Here is a 27,528-nt window from a genome sequence, read left to right as displayed (position 1 = left end):
TTATGCCAATAAGAAAATTAAATCTGTAGGCAGAAGTTTCATATTTAAAACTGTTATAGCATATATTAATTTGTATCTGTGTCACAAATCACTGAGAAAATCATATAATATCTTATAATTGTTAACGAAATGATACTTAAAGAGTGTTAAAATGAGATTATTAGTCACGAAGCTTACAATGTTACTTTGTTTCAATATTACACTTTGTATTCTTGTAAAATCTATGATGAAGTTAAAAAGCATTTTGCAATGGCCCTAAATTGTGAGCCAGGATTTATAGCAAAGTAGTATTTGATGCAAATGAAACTTAACTAGGGATTGTCAATCCCATGTTTCAAATAGATAAAATACAGTAAATAATAATTTATATTAAAAATCTAAATTTCTTATCCATTTTATCTTTAAAAAATTTCTTTAAAATCTCCGAGAGATCATATAATCTAATTCTCTTAATAATAAATTAGGTATATGTATGTTGTACATACAGAATTATGGTATGGACAAATAAGGATCGACAAGCTTTGTGCAAAAATAAATTCATTTTGTAGTATTAAGACAAACGATAATGTGTTTTACAAACCCACCGTAAATAGTTTTTTATAATAAAATATTTAGGAATAATTTGGGTTGTTTATCAATATATTAATGGCTTGAATTTTGACAAATTGAATTTTGTATCAAAATAATTTTATCAAATATAAAATTGATGTTCTATTACAAGACTGAGTTTTTTTGTCAACAAAAACCAGGATAAATACCACACAATACCCATAATAAAATCAATGATGTTTATGGATTAAGGAAAAATATTTGTTAGAAGACATGTTATGTAACAGTTTTTGTAACACAATTTGATGAGATCAATAAAAAAAATAAAACAAAAACATATTTTTCTCTAGGCTAATATAAAAAATACAAGGTGTAAGTAATCATCAAAATTAATTATGCACCAAATGTTTTTATGAATATACAACTTGAACAAAAAGTTGTTTAGAACAATTTTACTCAAATTTGGTAAAATTTTAAATTGAAACGCATAATTCTGTACAAGTAAATATGAAATAATTTAAATACTTTCATTTAATGGCATTTCGAGTGTTTAACGACGAAAAGGTCATCTGTCCGTAGCGTCTTTGTCAGAATATTCAGACATTTAGTGCACATTTAGTGCATTATATACCAATATTGCCGCAGTTTTGACACTGATATAATTAAATAAATCATACTAATGTTAACTAACTACAATAAATGATAGAATTTCACTAAATTTAAATTGTATGCTTGAAAACAGCAAATTGATTACTGATTATGAATTTGATTACTTATAGATTACCACCTATATACAAAATGACACGGAGACCTGGAATATGGCGCCCAACTTGATTAGACCTTCCGCGCATGTTGAAGCTCATTCTCTATCCCTTCTATTTCTCTGGCCACCATTTAATAGCGGTAGAACACAGAGACGTATTTAATAAATTTCCGTTGAATGTATACAGAGTCGTATTTATTTTTTTGTTAAAATTGAAAAGTATAGAATTAATATCTGTATACGAAAAATGCTTTTAAAATAATGATAGTACAGAGTACAAAATTCAAAATAATTCTTAAAACATAAATAAATTTGGAAAACTTAAAAATGAAAATAAGTACAAATCAAATCTTCCTTTCTGCTGTGGCAGCCCCAATTAACTGTTCACAGTTCATTGAAGTCGGATATGTTCTTAGCCTGGATCTGATTGTAGGTTTTAACAGTTCCATGATGATTGCTGCCTTAAGGTTGTCAGGTCGGGTTGGCTCTAGTCTGGAAAATAAAGCGATCTTCCTGGATATAAAGATGCCTACTGGTTCATGTTGTGCTTGACCTTCGCCATACAACTGAGAGGTAAGTTGTGCAGTTAACAATATATTATTAAATCTCTCATAAAAGCGATCTACAAAGTTTTTCCATGTTAAATTAAGGCAGATGTAAGGCTCGTACCACTTTTTTGCTTCACCATTTAGCCTAGACACAGTAAAGATACTTTTCTCTTCATCGAAGGCAGGGTTTCTTCTTAAAATACCTTCTAAAGCATCGACAAAGTATATGGGGTTCTCGTGGCCAAGACCAGTAAAACAGGGTAAATTCTTATTCCTAGGGAGTGTTACATGTTGATTGCTGGAACAGTTTTAATGCTTCAGTGAAAGAATTGGTTACGTTTAGTAAGATTTGTTCTGTTGTTGAGTCTTATTATATTTTCTAATTGGTCAAATCCATCGTCTGATTGACTCAACTGGTCACTGCTGTCCGTTGATTCTTTGAAAGGGTTTTGGGAGTGGGAACTCTGCTTTTCGAAAACAGAAAAGTCCAGAAAATCACCGCCATTCTTGTTCTTGGGAAGCTTGGGCGTCTCGTCAACAACCTTGAACGATTCCATTTTGTTAGCAGCAATTCTCCAGCTTCTTTCTTTTCGCCTAACCACGCTGTTAGGCGCCATGTATACGAAAAATGCTTTTCGTGGGTTTTAATTTTATTGAGAGACACAACAGTTTCAATAAAAACTATTTATTTCATCTAATTTATTACCTCGACTGGCCCGAAATCCTATGCGTCGTCGTCCTCGAAGCGAGTCGTTAGGCTCCTCCTACTTCCTTTCCGTTTTTCCCGTCAGGGGCATATTTAATGCTATATCGATATACGGTAACATATCATTCGGCAGTTAATAAAACTACTGCTTAAAACTTTAATAAGTGAGTTTGTTAAAGTTAAAAGTAAAGGCTAATTTGTTTAAGATGCTGTAATATTGGTTTAGTACAAATGTCCCAACATATTTTATGGAGTAATATTTTTAATGTAAAACTTATTGCCAGCGATAAAAAACACTGCATTAGTAAACCATTAGAGATATCGCGGTATAGGTATAGGTATATTTTCAAGGTAAGATATTAAATTGCCTTAAAAAACCTTGCTTAAAGCAAAAATTTAATATTTTTCAGGTCCAAGTACTCCGAAAGAAGTGCAAGTTGAGCCTCAAACTCCATTAAGCCTATTTTGTCTGTCCGATTATTTTTAAGGTAAGATATTAAATTGCCTTAAAAAAACTTGCTTAAAGTAAAAATTTAATATTTTTCAGGTCCAAGTACTTCAGAACAAGTGCAAGTTGAGCCTCAAACTCCATTAAGCCTATTTTGCTCGCCCAATTATTTTCAAGGTAAGATATTAAATTGACTTAAAGAACCTTGCTTAAAGCAAAATTTTTTTTTTAGGATCAAGTACTTCAGAAGAAGTGGAAGTGCCTTTGATTTCCCCAACCGCAACCACTCAGACTCCATCAAGCCTATCTTCACATACTCCGAGGAAACTGAAACTAAGGGCGCAGGTTAGAAATCTACGAAAAAGAAAGCAAATACCAAAAATACAGGAGGGGGAAGACTTTTCCGTAGAAGTTTTTAATGTCATGTGTGACAAATTTTTAAATGCTCCTTTGACTGAGCTAATTAAAACTCATATAAAGATGAAATCAAAAAAACCATTAGGACGACGATACTCGTCAGAACTAAAACAATTTGCTTTGGCACTGTATTTTTTGAGCCCCAGAGCTTATCGCTTTCTGGCAAAAATGTTAACATTGCCAGATAAGCGAACTCTTGAGAGGTTGACAGCAAAACTTTCATGTCAACACCTGGATCAGGCTATTTATGACGCCCTAGAATTCAAAACTAAGTCTATGCTAGAGGAGGACAAACACTGTATTCTGTGTATTGACGAAATGTCCATTACGACAAATTTGTTTTTTGATATAAAGAGCGACAAAATTATAGGTTTTGAAGATTTAGGTAATGGGGAACGACAACCAAAGCCCTGCAAAGATTTTCTTGTGATTATGACAAGAGGTTTATTCTCATCATGGAAGCAACCAATAGTATACTTTTTTGCAGGTGCTCAGTTGCAAGCCATTAAGCTTCTTTCCATTTTGGAAAAATGCATACTAAAATTAAAAGAAATTCCATTGAATGTAGAAGGAATTGCTAGCGATATGGGGTCAAATTTTGTCCAACTCTCAAATATTTTAGGGGTTACCTGCGACAACCCAGAATTTGAATTGGGAGGCAAAAAGTTATTTTATTTTTTCGATCCATGCCATTTAATAAAGGCCACAAGAAATAATTTATTTTTAGCTTTGAAAATAAAAAGACATCATGGGCATATATTGAAACATTTTACAATTCAGATAAATCTCAGTTTTATAGGTGTGCACCTAAACTAAGTTATGCTCATTTATATCCCACATCATTTGAAAGAATGAAAGTAAGCTATGCGGCGCAAGTTTTAAGCCATTCAGTGGCATGTGGTATGAACACATATATGAGTTTGGGTACACTACCTCATGAGGCATTTGGCACAATTGAAGTAATTGAAAAATTTAATCGTCTTTTTGACGTTCTGAATTCAATTTCACCGCAAAACCCATTTAAATTTCAAAATGCTTATGACGGTTCGGAATTTCAGAATCAATTTTTGACAGAAATGATAGAATTTTTCAAAAATTTAAAAATAATAAACGTAAATGGGAAGGACCTAACAAACAAATTAAGGTTTATTAAAAGTTGGACATTTACTATCAAAAGTCTTTTAAAATTATGGGCACAGATTATGGGACAACCTAAAGGGAGTAGGGTATAAATACCTCATGACTAGAAGGCTGAATACAGACTGCCTGGAAAACTATTTTGGGAGTGTAAGGCAGCAAAGCGGTAATTGCGTAAATCCGACCCCCATCCAGTTTCAAAGAGCATTTAAGAAGCAATTTATCCAAAATTATTTTCATTCAAAAAACATGAACTGCAAACCAGACCTCGACCACTTACTAGTGAATCTTAAATCCGATTTCAAGGAATTGGAGACGGCAGAAGCAGAAACAAACTTGGAAGTTTTGGCTGTATCTGTAACGGATCATAGTTACAGAACTGAAAATATACCGAAACAAAATGCCTTTTATTATGTTTGTGGGTATTTAATGTAAAGATGTCTACAGGTTCACTCATGCGAAATATGCGAAACATTTAGCAGAGAGTGTCAATCACTAGATGTACACACATTATTAACACATTTTAAGGCATGCGATCCTCTAAAGGACATTTTTGGTGGATTGTCTTCACCGCCAGAAAGATTCGTAAATTTTGTTTATAACTTAGATTTGATTTTTGATAGCGAATTTGAAAAAAAAAATGACAGGTGATCAAATTTCAAATTCGCTTTTAAATATATATTCAAAAATATTGAATTTGATCACCCCTGTAAAGACTTTCCAAAATCATTTCTTTTAAAATTATTTATTAGGTGTAAAATATTTTATACTTTAAAATTTAGAAATAGAGATTTTAAATATAATAAGACCAAAAAAAATGTACGTAAATTAAGAAACTTAATGCATGTATAATTAAAAAAGTTATAAATAGAAACATTTGTTTTTTTTTTCTTTCCAGCATCCTTATAAATTAGTATTCACACACAGGGTGGCCCATTAGTGCGAGCAAGTCCAATATCGCAGTCATTTTCGAAGAAGATATGAAAACATATTTTATATAGATGTTGTATGGTTTATAAAGGGGCATATCCTAAAAATATTTTGTTGTATACCAGGTTATCACAAAAAAAAGTTAGGATAAAGTTTTAAGTTTTTTTTTTAATTGCAGCCCCCCAGTGGCGGACTAGGGGGCGGTCCGCCCCGGGCCTCGTCTTTTAGGGGGCCTCCGAATCTTAATAAGTAATTTTTTATTCAACTGGCAAACAAGGCCAATATGTTCAGTACTTATAAGCAGTTTGTAGGTGGAGTATGCAAACCATACGTATACGCTAACTATAAACAATATAATTGTCAGTGGCATTTTTTATTTAGAAAATTAAATCAAGGGGTAAATTTCCTTGTTTAAAATATCGAATAATTATTATTTTTTATATATTTTGAGACTGAATTTATTTATTTTAGATTTTAAGTTATTTTTCAATGGTTTCATTATTTATTTTTACTCAATAAACATTTTAAATTACAACCAATGCACACATAACTTGTATTCTAGCTTCATTACTGATGATGAGCAGTGAAGTCTTTAGTATAACGGGAGCCACGGGCCTGGAACTTGGAGGACTTACAAAATTGCGATATTTTGTCACGGTATTTCCCTGGAAGCATTTTTAAGAAAAAAATATTTAAAATTTTTGGACGAAAAAAACTACCTGTCAAACAAATTTGTACAGCCTAAAAGTCAAATTTAGTGATTATCACAGCCCCTGTGACATAAAGAAAAGACATGTGGCTATCTATTTCAAGAATTAAATTGTTCAAATGTCATATAATAATGGCGATAGCTGTCATGGAATTGAGCGATTAAAAAATTATCATAAATAATTTTTTTTTCAAATGGAAACCAACTTTTTTTATTTTACTAGTGAAAAGGTTTACAATTCGTTACGTTTTAACCTTAGATTAAGAATGGTTTTAACTAGTCATATTTCTATACCTAAAATAAATAGTTTTTAAGTTATTTAAGATTTAGTTTGAAAACGTATATTTTTCTTGATTTTATCTAGCTTCCTTTGACATTAAGTGTCAAACAGTCAGACAATTTATTCCCGTGTGTCAGAAAATGAATTATTTGAATTTCCTGTATTATAACTACTACTGCTTAAAAGTTTAAAACGTGTATTTATATAAATATATCTCGTATTTTCGTTCTTTAGTGATATCTAATAGTTGATATTTTAATAATATATCGTACGATCGAAAAAAAAACAGCGTAAACTTCGCTTGGAAATGATGATCGATAATATACTGTCATAGGCTACTGGTTAAAATCAAGAAAAACACGCTTTAAAGCTTTTTAAATAACTTAAAAACGATTTATTTTAGGTACAGGAACATGTATAGTCAAAAAGTAACAAATTTTAAAAACAAAAGCCTTTTCACGAGTGAAATAAAAAAGTGGATTTCCATTTGAAAAAAATGATTTATGATAATTTTTTAATCGCCCAATTCCACGACAGCTGCGACCATTATTATATGACATTCGGTCAATTTAATTTTTGACATAGATAGCCACATGTCTTCTCTTTATGGTACAGTGGCTGTGGCAATCAAATTTGACGTTTAGGCTATATACATATTTTTGACAGGCAGTTTTTTTCCTCCAAAAATTATATATATTTTTTTTTCTCAAAAACGTTTAACGTTAGGTATAGAGTGTTTAATATCAAAATTCATAAAATTTTACAGAGAATTTAGGTATGTAATAAGAAATGGGGTCACCCATTTAAAATAAGAAAGTTGCTGTCAACTTCCGGTAATTCCGAAAGTGCCGCTATATTGAAAATATTTTTAATCGATATATCTCATTATGAAACAATGATATGCACAAAATCTCGTATCTAGATATTGTAGTTCTCTAGAAACTTCTAACGCAGGCTCAGCCTGGGACACTCTGTATAAATACTTGAATTTTGTCATCCATTATACATACGTCATTCAATTTTTACAAAATGTGCATTAGAAGTATATCATTATCAAACAGACCGGGGCGGGGGCCACATTTAGCTTCGCCGCCCCGGGCCCCCGAGAGGCTTAGTCCGCCACTGCAGCCCCCCCCCCCTTTTCTGTTGTATTGTAAATATTAGTACTTTGTAAGTTGTTAAAAACGAGTGAATTTAACTTTATTAATACTTAGCTATATTTTCCCACAAACTGTATATTATAAACCCGCAAAGGAAAATTTATATTATCGCAATAATTATTAAAAATGCTATATCTCAGTTTTTTAAATGCAACACACTGTATGATTTTTCTTTTAGATGCAGAATTAAAAAGTGAGCATTTTTTTGTTTTTAAAGTGTTACATTTTAACTCTTTTAACTGTTAAATTTTAAGCACATTTTTAAGTCTTTCGCAGATATTCGCGATATTATATTACATACCTATGGCTCTTTCAACAGTAAATTTTTTTCAAAGCTACCTAATATTATGATCTTTGTCGGGTATTTTACCGTTGAATATCTGCAAAACCGCTAAAAATTTAGGAACACTTTAAATACAAAAATTGTTTTATTATTTATAAGTCTGCATCTAAACGAAAAATAATATACAGGAGTTGCATTAAAAAAAATAGAGATATAGCATTTTTAATATTCCGATTTTTGTGACGCCATAAAAAATACCCTGTTTAGGAAAATGGAAATTTTTAGTAAGTATACAAGCAAAGTTATATTCACCCCCAGTTTTTAACCACTTTTCGGATATTCTTATACTGTTATTAACCAAAGTTTTTGTAAATAAGAAATAGAATGGCAATGGCAACAGCGCATAGTGCTTCAAATAAAAGTAGTGTACCATATGCAGAATTTTATGACAAATCCAATTATCTACAGAAAAATAGAAGTGCAATTTAAAAAACTTTATCATAACTTTTTTTGTGACACCCTGTAAAGAACAAAATATTTTTAGGATATGCACCATTATAAACCATGCGACACTACCATTCGTTTTTTCATATCTTCGACAACAACGTGATATTCGACTTCTTAATGTCGACCCTGTAAAATATGCTGTCAAATTGTTTAGCGTCAACTTTGAATATAAAGACTATAGTGGAGTAAAAACTATATCAAAATGTGTCAAAATTTTTTTTGGAGGTATAACTACATGATACCTATACAGGATTATCAGTTAGGGATTTGTGCATGTGAAATGACTAATTACGACCTGTTTGGGGGGGTCAGAAATTTTTTATCCCGGAAAATGACAAAAATCTGTCAAAAATGTATAACCATGTTTTTTTACCTTTCCTACGCGATAACTCCTAAACTAATCAACTTATTCACAAACTCTTTTTTTAATCGATTGAGAACACATAGGCGGTGATAGCTGAGGTAATTAAAGTTCCATAGTGAGTGTATTTTTTTTTTGGAAAATGGATTAAACTTCAAACATTAACTTTATTGTATCATGATTTTCGGTAAGCGAGAAACTTTTTTATTTGGAGGAATTTTTACATAGTATCTGCGTATGAAATAAAGTAAAAATATTGAAAAAGTTTTTAAATCTTGGTACAATCTTCTAATGCTAATACTTTTCTAGTTATCCTAAATTAAATTTACGAATAGGCCGCGCGCGAGACCGCTCGGGCCTCGCCGCCCGAGACTCTTTGATTTTATTTGGCGGCACTGCGGACGCGATGTTCCGTAGGCCTATTTCTGATTATCTGCAGTTTGAAATTTAGTAAATTCTGTACGTTATAAATTATTTAGTTATCGACTCTTTAATTTGCAGAAAAACTATAAACAAAAGTGATAAGTTTTTTTTAAATCCTACTGTACCTAAAAACTATCATAAATGCTGCGGAAAAAGACAATATGATGTATGCTTAATATATAATATATTAACAAAAAGAAAAATTGTTAAATAGAACGGTTTTGATATTATAATAATATTTTTGATATGTGATAAAATAGGAAAAAAAGGGCAAACATCACAAATTAACATCTAGACAAACAGATCTTATATTGTAAACTATTTTAATAAGATTTTTTAATTAATTTGCTGAAATTCCATAGTCAGTATTTCTTTTGCCAATAGGGCTGAATAATTTATCATATAAACCAGAATAATATTAATTATTCTTATTTACCGTAAATCTTTTAATGCGTGAGACACAAAAAAATGGAGATGAAAAAATGATTGAATTATTTAATAAAAAAATAGATATGTATTCATTAAAGTTTATAACCGTTTATGACCATCAAAAATCGAACATTTCTATTATTATTTATTAAAGTTTATTTTTATTACGGTGGACTCTGACGATCCGTGTACTTGTACAAACATTTTTTATTTACCCGCCATATTTTATATACTTGCCATGTGGTGTGAGTGGTTTCCTTGCGCAAATAATTGTCACTCGCCGCGTAGCGTGAGCAAGCTTGTTGCAAAATATGTTGTTTACACAGATAGTACACTTGCCAAGTACGCAAATATTGGCGTACTTGCCAATATATAATATATATATATATATATATATATATATATATATATATATATATATATATATATATATATATATATATATATATATATATATATATATATATATATATATATATATATATATATATATATATATATATATATATATACAATACAAAAAAAAACGAGTACAATTTACACGAGTCGTCAGAATTCAGAATCCTAAATGCCACAACTGTTTATCTCAAACAAATTAAAACTAAATTAACGACATTTTTAATTAAGAAAGCATACTATATACACTGGATGAATTTTTCACTGACTGAGATAATCATTTTTTATATCTCTTCCCGCTTTTATTGTTTGTGAAATGTTGTGCTGTTGTATTGGGTGCTTTTTAAATAATTATAGTTTTTGTGTTATAGATAGCCATTTACAGCATATATCACAAGTACTACATTAATTTCTAATTCTATGTTAAAATTAATTTAATTTTTATGCGTTTTAATTGAAAGTATATTTATTTTTAGTAAATATTTATTTAATATTATTATAAGTAGTAATACTTATTTAATAAAATGTAATATGCATACATGCATATGTATTATCTTTTTATTTAACTGTAGTTATATAATGTAAGTATAAGCTTAAGTTAATTCAATTTTAACAATGTTTGATACTTATTAGGCTTTGTAACAATACTTTGTTATAGTTAGAGATCAAATAAATATTATCTAGCCTAACATCCTTCCTTAAAATATATAACGTTGGATAGAAAATAATCTAAAACGAAGATTCGAAGTAGAGAAAAATCTAAAAAAGAATCTAGCATGTCAAATTATTCGCAGTGTTAAGTACGAAGAAACCTTTTTAAACTGGATTGATATTAACAACACGAAATTTTTGTTTTCAAAATATTATACTTGCCATTTATAAATAATTCACCTACCGAATGTGATATCATATATACTTCGATGGTAAGATTAGTAGATTTAGCTCAAAACTTTAAAACAAAACCATATTTATATAATAGCACACTACGTCATTTATTTAAAAGCTCGCGAAATATTACGGAATAATCCTAAATTATTACATGGGAAATTAACATTTGGCAGGAATGGTAGGCGGAATCCTTTATCTGGCTTTTTTTGTCAGTATTGGGTATATTTTTGGAGATGGAGGCCTTTTTGCCATTTTTAAGAAAACCACTTTAACTTAATTTAATTACGTCGACAATACTTGTAAAATGATGTAAGATGAAAAATAATATTCCAGGGCTATCCGAGGACTAACTTTAGTTGCCGATGCTCTTTTTAGACTTTTGTTTAAATCTTTATGTAAGTGGTATGAAGATCAAAATCAGAAAACAGAAACAATAACATCTATATTAAAAGAAGAAATTCGTAGTTTAATAAAAGAATTTCAATCCGATGCAAACTTCAAGATATGTCCTTATTATGTAATAAAAATAATGTAATCATGTTTTCATAAAAAAATATTACAAAAATATTTCATATTAAATCAACACCTACATATATGTGCTCTACTCACATATTAAATAATTATTTAAAAAGAATTTTCTACATTTACTCTAAAACATAAATTAATACCACATCTAGCACGCCGTACAACGTGATGTAGGCCGGGCGGTATTGCGCGGCGTCTAACTATAGGGCGCGCACGGGATAATGATAACTTTAAATCAGAATAACTATAAAAATATTAGTAATACAAGGTTGTAACAACTTTTAAAAACCTTTTTAATATTCTTTCTTTATTTCGTACGCAGACACTATGTAAAAATTCCTTCAAATAAAAAAGTTTCTCGTTTACCGAAAATCATGATACAATAAAGTTAATGTTTGAAGTTTAATCCATTTTCCAAAAAGAAATACACTCACTATGGAACTTTAATTACCTTAGCTATCACCGCCTATGTGTTCTCAATCGATTAAAAAAAGAGTTTGTGAATAAGTTGATTAGTTTAGGAGTTATCGCGTAGGAAAGGTAAAAAAACATGTTTATATATTTTTGACATTTTCCGGGATAAAAAATTTCTGACCCCCCCCAAAAAAGGTCGTAATTAGTCATTTCACATGCACAAAGCCCTAACCGATCATTTCATAACGATTTTATGTGGTTATACCTTCAAAAAAAAATTTTCGAGAAGGAAGCGACTTTTCTCAGTGATTTTACTTGCTTGAACGCTTATCCTCCTTCCTTAGTAGTGGAGTAAATCACTACTAAGCTACTAAGGAAGGAGGATAAGCATCGCTTGAAAGTCCGGAATAGTATTTCAAAATGGCCGACCACGTTTCCGGTCTGACAGTGGCGTATCGTATTTCAGTCCAATATTAGTGAAAATTAAAAGCATAATGCAAGTCTTTATATTCAAAGATAGTTAAGTACTCTCAGTACATATATTTCAGTATTTATTTTAATATGATTCATGTTAATTTAACATTTTTAATCTCTTTATTTCTTTCTATACCTATTTAAAGCACAATAAAAACGTTCTTTTGTGGATATAAATAAAAAAAATATACATAATTCAATATTTTATTGGTATTAAAATAACAATCCAAAAAACCCAATATATCAATTAATAAAAATCATAACAGTAAATTTTCAATGTAAAAATAATGAAACTTAACATAGCAATAGCTAATACCACGTAAATTTTTTAAAATTATATTGTAAAATAAAGTTGGTTGGTACTAAAATATTAAATTTTACTTAAAAAATAACAATAACTATTGGTCGTAGACCAGTAATCTAAAATATATTGTTAGTAAAATATTAGTTATTGTAGAGTTAATCATACTGTTTCTATTAGCAAAGACCTAAATATATAAGTGCCTATCTAAATGTTAATAAAAGTATAGTACAAAGATATATAATTGATTATATAAAGTAACATAATATATTCTTTTAATTTTAGATATAAAACTGAGGTGGTTAAAATATGAGATCTAGGCACATCTATATTATGTAAAATATGATCAAAAATCAAGATATTGATATCATTTTCTAGAAATATAATTTGTTTGGGACAAAATATGAAGTAACATATATATTGGTAGATACAATTGAAACATAATATATAAAAATATTGCACAATATGTATCCATACGAACCACAATAACTGAAGTACATACTCTTCTGGAAATATGGTCACTAAAAGAAATACCATACAATTGAAAAATTATAGCGTCACAGATGGCTTGGAAATGATTTCTGTCATTTTGTATGTAAAATTATATGAGGAATGTTATCGATCGTCATTTCCAAGTCAACTGCACGCCGTTTTTTTTTCGATCATACGGTATAATGTACTCAGTTTAATACAATGTCAAATTGAATTAAAACACGCTAGACAAATCTTGAAAAAAAAAACGGCATCAAGTTACTTTACAAATGACATTCTATATTTTAAATGTAAAACTATATGGTGAATGTCAGCGAACGTCATTGATAAGGTAACTTGATAGCTTTCTTTTTATTTCCACATTTAACTAATCTGTCTTGAAGTAGGTATTCATTTTAATGATATTTAAAGAAGAGTAAACTACCATGAATACATCACTGAGATATGACAGTACTTAAGCTTAGTGTTAGTAGGCACAAGGCACAATGTTTTTTCTATATAAAAAGCGATTATGTATTATTTTTAATACACTTATAATGGAATAACTTTACTAAAAATAAGTTTTTGTACTTAACTGAAAAAAAAGCTCAAACACAGAGTTTCATACTTTTGTGTTTGAAAATTTGTACTAGTATACAGATTATTCATTATTGATTTCCTTAACACGCATAAACATAACAGACGTATGCAGTGTCAATCAATGGTAGTTGATATCTTTTAGAGACATCAAGATTAAAAATTCCTTAATATTTTCTGGAGGCCAAAATTACCTTGACCAATCTCTAACATCTTTATTAAAAACTAAAATTATTTGATCAACAGTAATGGAGTTTTATCTTATTTAGAAATCTACCTATATTCCATTACATTGATTGCATATTACGTAGACTGGATGATGAAGAATATAATTTAAACAGTTGATACTACAGATATAACAGCATCATCACCTACTTCTTTAAACAATTCAATTTTTAGGCACGTCAGAATCAATTGCTGTACAGGGTGGGTCAAATTGGACGCTTTTAAAGGGAAACACCCTTTTCTCTAGGAGATAGACGAAAACTAATATGGGTGTCTGGAGCCCAATCTTTATCAAAAACATGATGCTGAAAACCGCATATCGATATCTATTACCGTTTCGGAGTTACATTGGTTTTTCAAAAATGTGCATTTTTAACAAATCGCTGTAACTTTTTTGCTGTGGAAAATTTTGTAAATTTATGAAAACATTTCTAAAGCACCTTTTTAACTAGAATTTAATGGTTTAAGTATACTTTTTTTTAAATTAATGATTTAAGAATTATCAACAAAAAAATTGATTTTTTATATGGGACACCCTGTATATTTTTAATTCTTGAAAATAATTTAAAATTACCTTTCCAAAAATATAGCATACTTGATATTTTGCTTGATTCCCCTTCGAGATATAGAGTTTTTAAAAATTCGCCCACTTTGAATAAGTAGGCTTTGAACTGCGCCGGCTGTAATGCAAAAAAAAATCTTCCTTGTAGTAGCAGTTAAAACAAGAATAATATTTACAATGAGAGATGCAAAATTTTATAACAATTTAAATTATATTTAACAACATCAACACATTTAAGCTGTATATAATCACAATAAAAATTAATAGCAAACCAAGAGATGAGATTTTGCTACAGTTGTTCGACATGTCGACCGTCTTTTGTTATGGACAGACGGAACCGTTTTGGAACATTTCTCGCGGAATTCATTACGTCAGTGGATGAAAGTTACCCTCACATAACCCCTAAGTACTTCTAATTCTTGTCTAGGTTACACGGGCAATTTTAAAATAAAAACCTTTATTCTTTCGCAAAGGTAAAAATCTATTGACACTAAGCTCGGCGGCGGCCTCAATGGTCAACGGCTGGAATCTTGGTTAGCTATTCAATTATTCTCGAAATTGGCTGCAAAAATTTGCTAATAACTTCAGCGTTCTGATGCGATGCCTCATCTTGCTGGAAAAATATATTTTCGAGTTCCATTAGGGGCAAATCATCAATAAGGGGTCCAAAGCCTACTAGTTAAGTGGCGAACTTTAAAAAATTCTGTATTTCCATGCAGAATATAACAAAATATCAAGTGTGCTATATTTTTGGAAAGGTAATTTTAAGTTCGTTTTATTTAATTAAAAATATACAGGGTGTCCTAAATAAAAAAAATAATTTTTCTGTTGATAACGCTTAAATTATTAATTTAAAAAAATATATACTTAAACTATTAAATTCTACGTACAAAGATGCTTTGGAAATGTTTTCATAAAAATACAAAATTTTCCATAGCAAAAAAGTTACAGCGATTTGTTAAAAATGCACATTTTTTAAAAACACCCCGTAACTCCGAAACGGTAACAGATATCCATATGCGGTTTTCACCATCATGTTTTTGATAAAAATTGAGCTCCAGATACCGATATTAGTTTTCGTCTATCTCCTATAGAAAAGGGTGTTTCCCTTTAAAAGCGTCCAATTTGACCCACCCTGTACATATACAGCTTGTTTTGTTCCTTAGGGCCGATTCTACAAAGCAAGTATAAATTCGGGATAATTATTCTCCAAACATTTTATACTTTTTGAATGGGAATTTTAATAGATATTCCAAGAATTGGATATACCTGGTATATACTTGCTTTGAAGAACCGGCCCTTAGTAATAATTATATATCCTTAATAATAATATATCTTATATCTTCGTATTTTATACGAAAATTAGTGATATTTTTTACTTCAAAAGAACTAAACCATGCAGCTATATCTAAACTATTTATAATTTTATGTTTAACATGAGTAAAATCTGTAAATACTACGCTTTTTTTGTAACGACGTACAATTCAGTAAAATATTCTGTATTAAAATATATTAATTCATTTATGAGGCATTTGTAAGGCACGTACGTCGAAAAGAAAAAAATGTTTTTCTTTTTATCATAAGTTTATACTACATGTAGACAAAAAAATTAGCAATGTAGAGTAGATAATACTAACAGCGATGAATAATATTATTTATTAAAATATATATCATTGAATAATAAAATGGGATAATGGATTCTATAATAAATCATAACACAGGTATATATATATATATATATATATACCGTACGATCGAAAAAAGTTAAGTTGCCTTGAAAGTGACGATCGTTGACATCTGAAATTTTATTCTATTTGAAATGACAGCGATTTTCTATGATAACTTTCTCGTATCGATCTTATGGTATATATACCAAAATAACATAAAATTAAAATTATTTCATCTTACTGTGACCAAGTAAACGTTTCTTCGTGTCATTCATCTTGCTATTATTTTAAAATACTTCTTCAGGTATTGGTATAATTTGCAAGAAAGTCACAATACTCAGTATTGCTAATAAAAAAAAATGGAAATATCTCATTCTTGCATACTACATCAATAGTAAAGCATATTTACAACAGCCATCACTTTTTGATTTTCCGCTTTAGTAAAAATATGTAATTTCCTTTTTCCTGCATGATACTTAAGGAAAACATGGTCTCTTCTTCAACGTGTTGAAGAACATCGTCACTTAATTGGATATGTATAGAATGGGGACCTTCCACATAAATGGCTTTGACTTGATCGCAGGTAATGGTTACCATGGAGCAAAGCTTTTGAAGAAGTTCCATATGATTGTGGGACGACAGAAAAACGGCATTGAAAACTGTAGAGTTTTCCTGACAGATGTATATTTTCAGTTTGGGAGCTATAGCTCTGAAAACAAAACATAGAATGAGGAAAATTTTAAATAGAAAAAAATATTAACTGCTGTTAAAATAAAAAAAAGATCTTTACAAAAGAAAAGAACGAATCAATCCATCGACAATAAGGTAAGTTAAAAATAATATAGACCACCGAACAACTGATCAATAATAATTAAATTATAAACTATATGTTCTTACTTTTGGTGCAAAGCGTTGTGCAATCTAATTCCATCGGCTTGTCCGCAAATGTCAATGAGATCGTCACGCGACAATCGAAGCATATCTGATCCAGAAAATCTTGAGAACGTTTCCAAGTATTTTTCAAATCGATTCGCCGTCAACCAGCGCACGGTCTCTTCGGGTGTACCATGCTGGTTTAACTGATCAAATGACAGCTACAAAAAAAAAATGCAATTTACTACATCAGACAATTCATATAAATAAATTAACCCTTACTGTACAAAATATAGAATAAACCTAAGATATGGAAACCGGATGTATATAATCAGATAAGAAGAAAAATAGTAAACGGCTCAGCCTTCAACAACTCGCAAACCGTATACACCCAGTGCAGACACGCACACTCACGAACACACCTACACTAGTGTACACTGATGTTACTGCCTTCAGGCCTCGTTGCCTGAACTCGTGGCCTCGTTGCATCGTTTGCTTCCTGGTTTTTTTGTGTTTTGGGATCGGTTTCATCACTTCCTGATTCCTTACCGTACTGATGAGGCCTGAAGGCAGTAACATCAGTGTACACTAGTGTAGGTGTGTTTGTGTGAGTTTGTGAGTGTGCGTGTCTGCACTGGGTGTACACTGGTGTATACGGTTGCGAGTAGTTCAGGACTGAGCCGTTTAATATTTTTCTTCTCTTTTGTACATTTCTCTCACTATTTCTTTCTTGTTTATATATCATAATCAGATATATAATACTATATTTCATACCAATTAAACTCTTAGTTACGTAATCGAGGGCGCGATTTTTAAATTCATTGTTGCCAACCATGGACATATTCGGCGCCGGGCTGACTGCAATTTAAATATCCCGCTGGGGATTCAGATGGTAGCTCTGCTGTAAAAAATGTCAAGTTGCCACATTTATTTCCTGACATTGTCATTCGTTTTGATACTTTAGTTTTGTATTACGAGTTTTTGGTTAAATAAATAGCTATGTGAAACTTTAAGCTAAAAAATATTTACTAGCAGACTTTGCAGTCGAACATTGTTCTTTTTAGAATCTCTTTTAGTACGATGTGTACAAGATAGCTTATCAGCCGTAAAAAACTCATCGCAACTTTATTAGAATATTTTGAACGGGAAAGTGGTAGTAATGGCCTTTTATGTCCTTTAAATGCTGTTAAGAAGGTGAGTTTTATTGATATAAATAATAACTGTTTATATAGTTATAATTTATTTTTGTTCCCCAAAAATAATTTTATTAAAAGAAAATATGTAAAAGTGGGCAACGCTGTGGCAAGCTTAATCACGTGACAGTTTATTTGATGTATAAAATATATGTATATTTGACTATAAAAGCGTTTATTTACGAAACATACTGTACGAAACAACCCTATCTCCAGACTTGGATTCATAATATGATGCATATTATGCGTCAAAAGTGCCAAGTCCAAAGATTGATGGGCAGCTTGAAGAGGAGGAAGGGGTAAGAAATCAATTTTTTACACTTTCTTTGCATATATCTCGGAAAACATGCTCAATACATAAAATACTATAAATAAAAAATTGAAGCTCATAAAATTCTTTATGATGCATTTTTTCATGCGTACAATCCTGGTTAATTTCTGTTTATGCAATTGCTAAATGTATTATAGACGTAAATATAGATATTTATTTGTTTGTTATTTTTCTGTTTAATATGAAGATCCTGAAACTACGCCAAAAACTTTACATCTACATGATTACTAGATGGTAGAGTAAGTAGATGATTACTAGAGTGTTGTTATTGAAAAGTAGTGCACCTATTGAAAAGTGGTCATCAAAAAGGGGATAGTTAAGATAGCGCTGCCGTAGCAAAAGCTCTACATTAAAAAAAAGCGCTAAAAATTTTTAGAACAAGAAATAATTAGAGAGATAATGCGATTTTTGCAGGTGCGTATTGTCACACTTTTATGATTAACTTCACTTTATTTATAACCGCTAAGATCAGTTCGATCCCTTATTGCTTATTAGCGCCACTGTGGTCATTTAGTGAACCCTTACTTACCCCTTTTAGGTGACAACTTTTAAAAAACAAAGTCCCATAAGAGATGATTCTCCTTTTTTTACCTCTACCCTCCATAGATCAAACCAAATTAAAAATAACCAACCAAACCAACCAGTCTTTTTACATTTCTACTTTTATATGCTGGATCAAAATAAATTAATGTATACAGGGTGCTACAAATTCAAGGTACGAGCATTGGTATCTCGGTAACCGTAATAGATACGAACATTGTTAAAATGGGGCAAAGTTGTGGTTTGGGATGTTCACCAAATGCCATCAAAAAAATTTTCAAAATGTTAAAGATTGCTGAGTTTTTTGAAAAAAACTGATTTTTTTTCCAAATAAATTTTATTTTTTCCTGTCGTTACTTTTTAGAAAATCAAAAAACTAATTGCACATTCTCATAACCACTTTATTAGGGCTATCTGATAGAATTTTTAGATTTTCAAATTAGCTGATAATTTGTGAGATACAGAGGCCAACTTAATTTTTTTAAATACGGACCTGCATTTTTTATTTCAGATTTTGAAAGAACTCGGTCTCCTGATTACAATGATATGCCACACTTAATATATTTTTTTTGTTTTGACATTTGAACATAATTAATTTAAACTATATAATTTCAAGTCCAGCTCTGTTTATTAAAATATTTAATCTATTCATCGTTACAATATTGATAAGATTTCAAACTTAACAATGATGTGGGGTAAAACATTGAATAAGTACGAAAAATCAAATGCAATAAAATAATATAAAATAGTTAATATAAATATAATATTGTTACGGATTCCGTGGGTCCACTAATTTAAACTCACGATAAAATACTTAACGAATTTATTTTCTCACTTTATACACAATTACTAACTTATAACACACAACAAACTAACTATTTATAAGATTCCTTCACCAAATTGTCCGATTTTCAATTTCCACGCGGTATATTCAAATTTCAAAAACTGTCTCAGTTGTCGATGGCTCCGGCTTATATACTCTATTGACTGCTTCTCGAAATTTCCCCATTCTCGGAAAGCGTACTTCTTCATACCAGACAATTCTATTGTCTGATTCCCTTTACTTCTCGACTTGACTAAAAGATGGCGCCTGAAAAAGTCTTTTAATTTCTGGCGGATACGTTGCGGTTGTGCAGGCAACCAGTAATACATTTTTAATTTCTGGCGGATAGGCCATTTTTTCTTGACATTGCCCCCTTCTCAAATTTGATCGTCCCGATCAAGGTTTCCTGTCTGAATCTCTTCAATCGATCCAGATGAACTACTTTCATCTTACTTCTAGGGCTGCGTTGAATCCGGTACACAACATCATTTATCCTCTTGATGACTGTATAAGGACCTTCCCATGCTGGAGTTAACTTTGGGGACCTCCCTTTCTTGCGCTGTGGGTTATATAACCATACCATATCGTCCTGTTGAAATCCCGTAGAATTGGCTCTGAGGTCGTAACGAGCTTTCATCCGGTCACTGGCTAGCGTAATCTTACTTCTTACGGCCTTATGAATTTCCATTAACCTTTCCTTCAGTTCATCCGCGTAGTCCTCTACATTTGTGGTGCCGTCGTCTGGTGATCCGAACACCAAGTCACAAGGCAACCGTAATTCTCGACCAAATAAAATCTTCGATGGTGAAAGTCCGGTGGTGTTGTGAACTGCACTTCTATACGCCATTAGGAACAGCGGTATGTGTTGATCCCAATCTCTTTGATGTTCGGCCACCATTTTCGAGAGGTGTTCTTCAATGGTCTTATTGAATCTTTCGACCATCCCATCAGACTGCGGATGTAAAGCTGTTGTCCTAGTCTTGTGAATACCAAGCAGATCACACATCTTCTGGAACAGTCTTGACTCGAAGTTCCTTCCTTGGTCAGTGTGAAGCTCTAAGGGAATTCCAAATCTACTGAAGACATTATTGACCAATACTTCAGCTACAGTCGATGCTTCTTGGTTTGGAATGGCAAAAACTTCTGGCCATTTACTGAAATAATCCATCGCTACTAAAACGTACTTGTTGCCCTTGTGCGTTTCAGGGAATGGGCCTGCAATGTCAACAGCGATTCTTTCGAATGGCAGTCCAACGTTATATTGTTTCATTTTTCCCCTAGAGCGAGTGCTTGGTCCTTGGCTGGCTGCACAAGTTTTACATGTCGACACCATTTCTTGACATCTTCGCAATAATCCACCCAGTAAAAACGATCTCTCAGCTTGCTCAAGGTCTTGTTTACTCCAAGATGGGCTCCAGTTTTACCACCGTGAATTTCTTCCAATACCTGGGTAACTTTCTTCCTTGGTACCAGTAACTGAGTTGTTACTGTCCTGCCATCTGCACTTTCCCACGTGCGCTTTAACAATCCATTCTCAATCACCCGTGAATTCCACTGAGCCCAGAGAGCTTTGAAAACCAGCCCTCTGTCCGCAATATCCTGCCACGGTGGTCTCTCGCCGTTACCTTCCTTGAGCCGTAGTATTGCTCCGATGTCTGGATCTTCCATTTGATCTTTCCTCAATTGTGCCGTCGTCCACTGTTCATCGGTTCCAAGTTTAAAACTCCTTATCATGACAGTGTCTTCACGTTGTTCCCTTTTACAGCAGTGCTTACAATCGGTTTGACAGGGTCTTCTGGATAAACCGTCTGCGTTACCATGCATTTTTCCAGCACGATGTTGGATGGTAAAGTGATACTGTTGGAGCTTCTCGAGCCATCGTGCTATTTGACCTTCAGGTTGTTTCATCTCCATAAGCCACTTGAGAGCCGCATGATCTGTCCTAATTAAAAATTCTTGGCCGTACAGATATTTATGAAAATGATCAACTGCCTTCACAATTGCTAGCAGCTCCTTCCGGGTAACGCAGTAATTCCTTTCTGGTTTGGATAGAACTCGACTGTAATATTCTATCACTCGTTCTTCGCCATCTTGCACTTGTGATAGCACTGCACCTATGCCGATATTGCTGGCGTCGGTATCCAGGATATACCTCCCTTGTTGTTGCGGGTAGGCTAAATAGGACTTGAACATAAAGCCGCCTTAAGTCTTCCAAAGGCTACATCACAATCGGTGTTCCATTCGTAGCCGACTTCATCACCTGTAAGTCTATGTAAGGGTGCAGCTATATTGGCAAATCCCTTGACAAATCTTCTGTAATAGGTGCATAAACCCAGAAAACTTCTAAGTTCATGTTTGTCGCGAGGTTTAGGCCAATCCTTGATCGCAGCGATTTTCTTCTGGTCGGTGTAAATTCCGTCTGCCGAGACTACATGACCCAAGAATTCCACTTGTCGCTGGAATAAGCTACACTTCTTCGGGTTCAAGTACAGGTGAGCATTCCGTATGCGGCCAAAGACTTCTTCTAAATTCGCAAATGCTCCTCAAAAGTTCTTCCCATAACCAATACATCGTCGAGGTAAACCAAGCACGTTTTCCAAGTTAATCCTCTTAACACCACCTCCATGAGACGTTCGAAAGTGGCTGGAGCATTGCATAATCCAAACGGCATGACCTTGAATTGGTATAGTCCGTTTCCTGTAGAAAAAGCCGTCTTTTCTTTGTCTTCCTCGTCCAGACCAACTTGCCAGTATCCACTCTTTAAGTCGAGAGTGGAGAACCAGCACGAACCTGCCAGTGTGGTTAACGTGTCGTCTATACGTGGCAGTGGGTAGCTGTCCTTCTTAGTGACGTCATTGAGCTTCCGATAGTCCACGCAGAATCGTGTACTACCATCTTTCTTCGTCACCAAAACAACAGGAGATGACCATGGACTCGATGATTCTTCGATAACTCCATCTTCTAGCATCTTATCTACCATTGTCTCCATTTCTTGTTGTTTGGAAAGGGGTACCCTTCTAGAACGTTGTCGAATCGGCTGAGCATGACCAGTATTAATCCGGTGCATCACAAGATCCGTTCTTCCACTGTTGTTCTTTTCAAAAATACTGCCATGCTTTAACAGGAACTCCTTAGCCTTCTGTTTCTCATCAGATGTTAGGTGATCCCATGGCTGCTCTAGATGTTTTAATGTTTCTTTGGATGCCATTTGTGTAACAGCTGATGACACTTCATCACATCGGGTGACACTTCTTACAGGTTCGCAGATGGCTATCTTGTCACCTTTTTGGATCTTGACACAATTCGGGAAAATATTCGCAATTCTGATCGGTATATTCTTGTCGGTGTTCACCAATGACTTTCCTACTAAGTACCTATCTTGTTTGTCGTCGCTACTTTGTACCAGTCCAACACAGCACCCAGCGATTTTCTCCACTTTACCGAATATGATCTTCTCGGTATTACCAGGTATCACCACAGTTTCCGCTGATCTTACATCCATTCTTCCTGGTCCCTCTTCTGGAGATAACATAAACTCTTCATTTCCGATATTCAGGATATTTCTCTGGTGATCGAACGAAAATCCATGTTGACGAATCACATCCATGCCCAAGATGAAGTCATCTTCAATATCTGCCACTAAAACGCTATGCTGGAACTTCAAATTTCCTAACTTCAGTTCGACGATAGCCTCTCCCCGTACAACGGCCATTTCCCCCGTAACTGTACGTAAACACACTCTTCTTCTCAGAGGCATCAGCTTCAATCCTTGCACTGAGTTAGCCCGCACCAACGATACCATAGCGCCAGTGTCCACTGTCATTCGGATTCCCTTTCCATTGACTTTCCCGTCGATCACCAAACTGTCAGCGGTTCTTCCTAGACTTCTAATGGAAAAAATCCTGGGGGCTCTGTTCTCCCCAGTCAATACTCGCCCCTTAGTATTGACTGATTTTAGTTTTCCTGGTGCCTACGTTCTCTGGATGGTGAACGGGATCGCATTTGAACGCGGCAATCCCGTTTGATGTGGCCACTCCTGCCACATCTATAGCACCTTATGTCCTGGGATCTTCTATGGTTCTCTGTCTGGGTGTTGTTGCTACTCTTGTTCACTAGTAACTCACATAGTTTACTAAACATCTCCTCCAAACGTATGTGAGAACTTCCGGGCTGTTCCTCGACCGTTACCGATCTTATCTTCGGTCTAGGGATGGTGCTAAAAGCAGCTTCAATTTCCAGCGCCCTGACCAGTGCTTCGCTGCTGGTAGAAAATCGGGATATTTGCAGCGCCCTCTGTAACTCGTTGTCCCTCAGTCCGCTGATAAAACACTGGGCAGCGAGTTCCTCCCTAAATCCTTCCGGTGCTTCTGGATATGCCAGGTGTACCAGCCGACGTAAGTCTGCTTCGAATTCCTGCAGACTCTCTCGGACCTCTGCAGGCGTGTCTTGATTTGGGCCTGGTAAAGTTGACGTCGATGTTGGTCGCCATATCTTCTGTCCAGTGCAGCAACCAATGTTTCGTATTCCTGCTGTTGGGCTGCAGGAATAGTTTGCAGCAGTTCCAAGGCAGGGCCACGCAGCGCGATGACAAGTGCCGCTGCTTTGTCCTGGTCGGACCATCCGTTGGCAGCGGCGGCTGCTTCAAACTGGCGGTGGTACATCGTCCAGGTGGTTTGTCCATCGTAGGTCGGGGCCTTGAGGTTTGCAGTTCCAGGAACGCCAGGTGTCCTTGCTTGTGCCTTGATCTTCTGTAGGTCCTTCTCTAATTTTTCCATTTTCTGTTGAAGGCGCTCCTCCAGATCTTCTACGGCTTCTTGAAGGTGTATTTCTTGTCTTTTTTCCAGATCTTCGAAGTTCTTTTTAAGACTGTTTTGATCTTCTTGTCTTTCTCTATGACGTCGCTCCTCCAAACGAATTTCTAAATTACCTAATATTTTCTCAAGTCGGTCCTGTTCTTCTTGTTTATCTTGTTGTCGTTGAATTTTTAAATCTTCAAAAATTCTCTCAAGCCGGTCCTGTTCTTCTTGTTTGTCTTGTTGTCGTTGAATTTTCAAATCTTCGAAAATGTTCTCAAGCCGGTCCTGTTCTTCTTCTTTGTCTTGTTGTCGTTGAATTTTCATATCTTCTAAAATTTTCTCAAGCCGGTCCTGTTCTTCTTCTTTGTCTTGTTGTCGTTGAATTTTCAAATCTTCGAAAATTTTGTCTTGATTTTCCAGAATTTTCAGTAGGCGGTCTTGTTCTTCTGCTTTCTCTTTTCGCAGCTTCTCTTGTTCTTCTGCCTTTTCTCTTCTCATATTCTCCATAAAATCGCCTAATAGTTTGCTTACTTCCTCCATTTTCTTCGCTTGCTGTCTCGTACCAACCATAAAAATTCCCAAATTCGGTGTAAAAATCGTCCAATCCACTTAATTTCTTCTTAAAATCCTCTTGAATCGCACTTCCGACACCAATTGTTACGGATTCCGTGGGTCCACTAATTTAAACTCACGATAAAATACCTAACGAATTTATTTTCTCACTTTATACACAATTACTAACTTATAACACACAACAAACTAACTATTTATAAGATTCCTTCACCAAATTGTCCGATTTTCAATTTCCACGCGGTATATTCAAATTTCAAAAACTGTCTCAGTTGTCGATGGCTCCGGCTTATATACTCTATTGACTGCTTCTCGAAATTTCCCCAATTCTCGGAAAGCGTACTTCTTCATACCAGACAATTCTATTGTCTGATTCCCTTACTTCTCGACTTGACTAAAAGATGGCGCCTGAAAAAGTCTTTTAATTTCTGGCGGATACGTTGGGGTTGTGCAGGCAACCAGTAATACATTTTTAATTTCTGGCGGATAGGCCATTTTTCTTGACAATATAATATAAACAATCAAATAATTTTCCCGGAAGATGGATTGGAAATGGTAGAGCAGTATAATGTCCAGCGAGGTTCCTGGACCTATCGCCAAGGGGCTACATTACTTGAAATCAATTCATCTGAACATTTACAGTAAAGAGTGCAAAATGCATCCGGAAGTATAAGAAAACTTTCTTCTTATAAAGAGCAATAAATAAAGTTGGGCGAAAAATAAATTTGTGCAATAGGGAGGATGGTACCCTGTCGAACATGTAGAACATTAGAAATTAGTTTGTAGAAGTCGATTTATTTATAATAACTACGATTAATATTATGCATATTATTAGATTGCATACTCATATTTCAAATTCACAATAAAAAAATTAAAAATAATATCTTTAAATTTCTCACCTGGATATTATTTATTAGAATCTTCCAATTGGCTCAATTTTCCTTATATTATTCAATGTTAATTAACGCTGATCAATATTGTTGCGATGAATATAATCAGATTAAATATAAGAAATAATTTAAGAAACAAGAGTCGGACTTGAAATTATTTTAAATAATAATTAAATAGTTTTGTTGCTGTTAAGGTATCCAAAACAAAAAAAGTATAAAGTGTGACATATCATTGTAATCAGGAGACCGAGTTCTTTCAAAACCGGAAATAAAAAATGCAGGTCCGTATTTAAAAAAATTAAGTTGGCCTCTGTATCTCACAAATTATCAGCTAATTTGAAAATCTAAAGACACTATCAGATAGCCCTAATAAAGTGACTATGAGAAAGTGCAATTAGTTTTTTGAGTTTCTAAAAAGTAAAGACAGGAAAAAATAAAATTGATTTTCAAAAAAATCAGTTTTTTCCAAAAAACTCAGCAATCTTTGAAATCTTTAAAACATTTTTGATGGCATCTTGGTGAAGATCCCAAAGCGCAACTTTGCCCCAATTTAACCATCTTCATATCTATTACGGTAACCGAGATACCAATGTTCGTACCTCGAATTTGTAGCACCCTGTATAGTTGGTTTGTTTTATATTCGTCTATGGATAGGATCTATTGTATTGTTGCTTACTTCGTTTGGTCCATCGGCGCTAGAACTATCGTCCTTACTTTCCTGAGGACTGGGCGGTGTGACGCATAGAGATATTTTCTGAAGGTTGACGTTTTGCTGGGCAAGGACGGGTTCGTTCTGACCGCCAATCGGTGACTTTTGAATTTCCGGTCCGCTGCAATAGAACAAAACAATACAAAATTAGCTGTCAGTTTTAATCTAAAACTTCCAATTGAAAATAATAGGTTATAATTTGTCTTCCAATTTAGTGTGAGTGTAACACGACCGGCTACAATCAATTTGTTCCAATTAAAGTTTTGATTTTTACGAAATTGATTAAAAAATGCCAGTTATTATTGCTCGACAAATTGTTGCGAATCTTTATTAATTATGTAATAAACGCAATCATTCCATTGTCTTTAATATACGGCATAATAAATGATTATTTAATGGAAGTTTCATAACGCGTTTTTACTGACCCACAAAAAAAATCCGAATTTTCTTCGTGACAAAATGATGTTAATTGAATTATTCCTTCGAATAATTCCAAATTAGGAATCAAATTTTTCGTTAAAAAAGATTTTTCTCGCGATTTCGTCGGCATAAAATTTGAATTTTATTAATGTAAAGTGTAATATTTATTATAGCATATAGTGGCAATATTTGAAAGTGCCTATTAATGTAATT

General features: G+C 33.2%; 2 protein-coding genes across 2 annotated transcripts in view; one reads left to right on the top strand and one right to left on the bottom strand.

Annotated features, from left to right (window-relative positions):
• Positions 1-2,586: 2,586 nt before the first annotated feature.
• LOC115889088 lies at positions 2,587-5,358 on the top strand. The gene is made up of 4 exons (XM_030909003.1): positions 2,587-2,680; positions 2,977-3,033; positions 3,114-3,191; positions 3,247-5,358. The coding sequence occupies exons 1-4, from the start codon at positions 2,587-2,589 to the stop codon at positions 4,245-4,247; spliced, it is 1,230 nt and encodes a 409-aa protein (XP_030764863.1). The 3' UTR covers positions 4,248-5,358.
• Positions 5,359-15,535: 10,177 nt separating this feature from the next.
• The window catches only part of LOC115888994 (transcription factor CP2-like protein 1), a 114,965-nt gene continuing 102,972 nt past the window's right edge, over positions 15,536-27,528 (bottom strand). The window contains 4 exon segments of the mRNA XM_030908901.1: positions 15,536-16,641; positions 16,644-16,879; positions 17,068-17,264; positions 26,863-27,016. Of these exon segments, the coding sequence (XP_030764761.1) occupies positions 16,559-16,641; positions 16,644-16,879; positions 17,068-17,264; positions 26,863-27,016 (670 nt within the window). The 3' untranslated portion in view covers positions 15,536-16,558.

The sequence above is a fragment of the Sitophilus oryzae genome, unplaced genomic scaffold, assembly GCF_002938485.1.
Source record: "Sitophilus oryzae breed Bouriz unplaced genomic scaffold, Soryzae_2.0 scaffold_810_pilon_pilon, whole genome shotgun sequence".
Classification (NCBI taxonomy): domain Eukaryota; kingdom Metazoa; phylum Arthropoda; class Insecta; order Coleoptera; family Curculionidae; genus Sitophilus; species Sitophilus oryzae.
Note: the sequence above shows the minus strand (reverse complement) of the source record. Positions and strands in the feature narration are given on the sequence as shown.